This window comes from Geospiza fortis, unplaced genomic scaffold, assembly GCF_000277835.1.
Source record: "Geospiza fortis unplaced genomic scaffold, GeoFor_1.0 scaffold112, whole genome shotgun sequence".
In the NCBI taxonomy this organism is placed as follows: Eukaryota; Metazoa; Chordata; class Aves; order Passeriformes; family Thraupidae; genus Geospiza; species Geospiza fortis.
In genome coordinates, this window is record NW_005054298.1 from 7,702,393 (window position 1) to 7,704,148 (window position 1,756).

At 53.3% G+C, this 1,756-nt stretch overlaps 1 protein-coding gene across 1 annotated transcript in view; it reads right to left on the reverse strand.

The window, feature by feature from the left end:
• LOC102044945 (TGF-beta receptor type-2-like) overlaps positions 1-1,756 on the reverse strand; it is a 30,342-nt gene that overhangs the window by 10,566 nt on the left and 18,020 nt on the right. Inside the window, 1 exon segment of the mRNA XM_031056234.1 lies at positions 962-1,112. Within this exon segment, the coding sequence (XP_030912094.1) occupies positions 962-1,112 (151 nt within the window).

Consider the following 1,756-nt stretch of genomic DNA (forward strand, 5'->3'; position numbering starts at 1 on the left):
TTGCTTTTCCCTGTACATGTAAGCTGTAAATGGGAAAAAACCCAGCGACACACTGGATTGCCTAGCCAGGATTTAAGGTGGCTTCTCCATGTGTGCGTAGGGGAATTTGGGGCAGGGGGTGGATTTTGTTATTTGTTTGTTTGGGTTTCTTGTTGTGTTTTGCTTTTTAAAAGTCCATAATGCAACAATTAGGTTGGGGCAAACTCCCACTGAAAGCTGGCACGCAGCATTCACACTAATTAGCAGGTTGAGATAAAGCCTTGCGATAAGTGCTTGGCTGGCTTTCACTTTGGCAGCCAAATTAAAAGGGAAAGTGGAGGAAAATCACTCTGGGCAGACCCAAAATGAATCCTTTTTTAGTTTTGCTCACAGGGACCAAAAAGCTGGGGGAGGCACTCTTCCTGGCCAAACCATGCAGTGTGTGCTTGGCCTGAAACGCAAGACTGTGCTTCCTGTCCAGGCACCTCTCTCAGGAGCAGAAAAGGACTTTGTCCAGGGGATGGGAAGGAGGTGGGTTAAACCCAGTGGGTTAACCCCAGTGTGGTGCCAGCTCAGATGTCCATGTGCTGGATGGGGACTGACCTTGGCTGCACCCCAGCATGTGAACTCAGGTTTCACCCTGATGCAAGAGGACATCACAGGTTTGGAGGTCAGGGTTGCTGGTTTGCCCTTGGGTTCAGCTTGTAAAGCTAAATTCAGAGGTTTATGGGAGTTTATAGGTCCTGCAGCAAGCTTGCCATGCTTTGTGTCAGGCACTCAAAAGCTGAATTTATTTAGAAAATAAACTGGTACTAATTACAGGGCAGACCAAATGATTTTTTTACTGTGCATTGTAATTTAAATTATAATGGGGTCAAGGAGAAAGGAAGTCCTGAACTGCTGCAACAGCTAATAACACAAGCACAGGGGTACACACACCCTTCCTCCCCCTGTCCCCCCTTGGAGAGGGGGCTTCCCTTACCATATTGCCACGCAGATCTCGTGGGGGTCCTCGCAGTAGGAGTTGAGGTTGCAGTTGCTGTAGCACACCTTCTCCTGGCAGGCTGGGGCTGTGGACTCGCACCACTTGCACAGGTTGGTCTTGAGGCTGCGGCGGGCGCCGGCGCCGCAGGCTGCGGGCAGAGGGGCTGCGGTCAGCGCGGCCGTGCTCGCCCCCAGCGGGACAAACAGCCACCGTGCCCAGCCTTTCACACGGACAGGGGACCAGGAGCCTCCCCTGACCCCGTTTCTGCGTGCATTGTTTTAAAGCCTTTGTCTGGCTCTCCGTTGCCCGGTCAATTGTGCCTTGTGTTATCCCAAAGCCTCGAGGAAGTGGGAGAATGCTTTCCCAGAAGCCTGGGAAACCACAGGGAATCACGTTTTCCCTCTGCTTTCCCCGTACCATTCATCATCAAGGGGAAATGTACTTCTTCCTCTACAACCCAGGCTCGAACTGGCACTTCCCCTCATCCCGAGTACATTCCAAAAGGGACATCTCGGGTCGCTGTATGCCTCAGGGCTTCATTTATTCCCTCTCAGCAGGAGAGAGGTGCAGGGGAGGGACGTACGGCCAGGCTGGGACAGCTCCTGCCTCTCCTGCTGCCTCCTCATCCTCCCCCTTCCTATTCAATGAGGCCAAGCTGGGAAATGTGTTTGCTACCCACTGCCCAAGTGTCTGTGCTGAGACTTCCCAAGCCCTGGGGCAGCAGGGGCTGCTCCCTCCAGGGCTGCACTGCCCACTGTGCCCCATCCCAGCAGCAGATGTTCTCCCAACCCC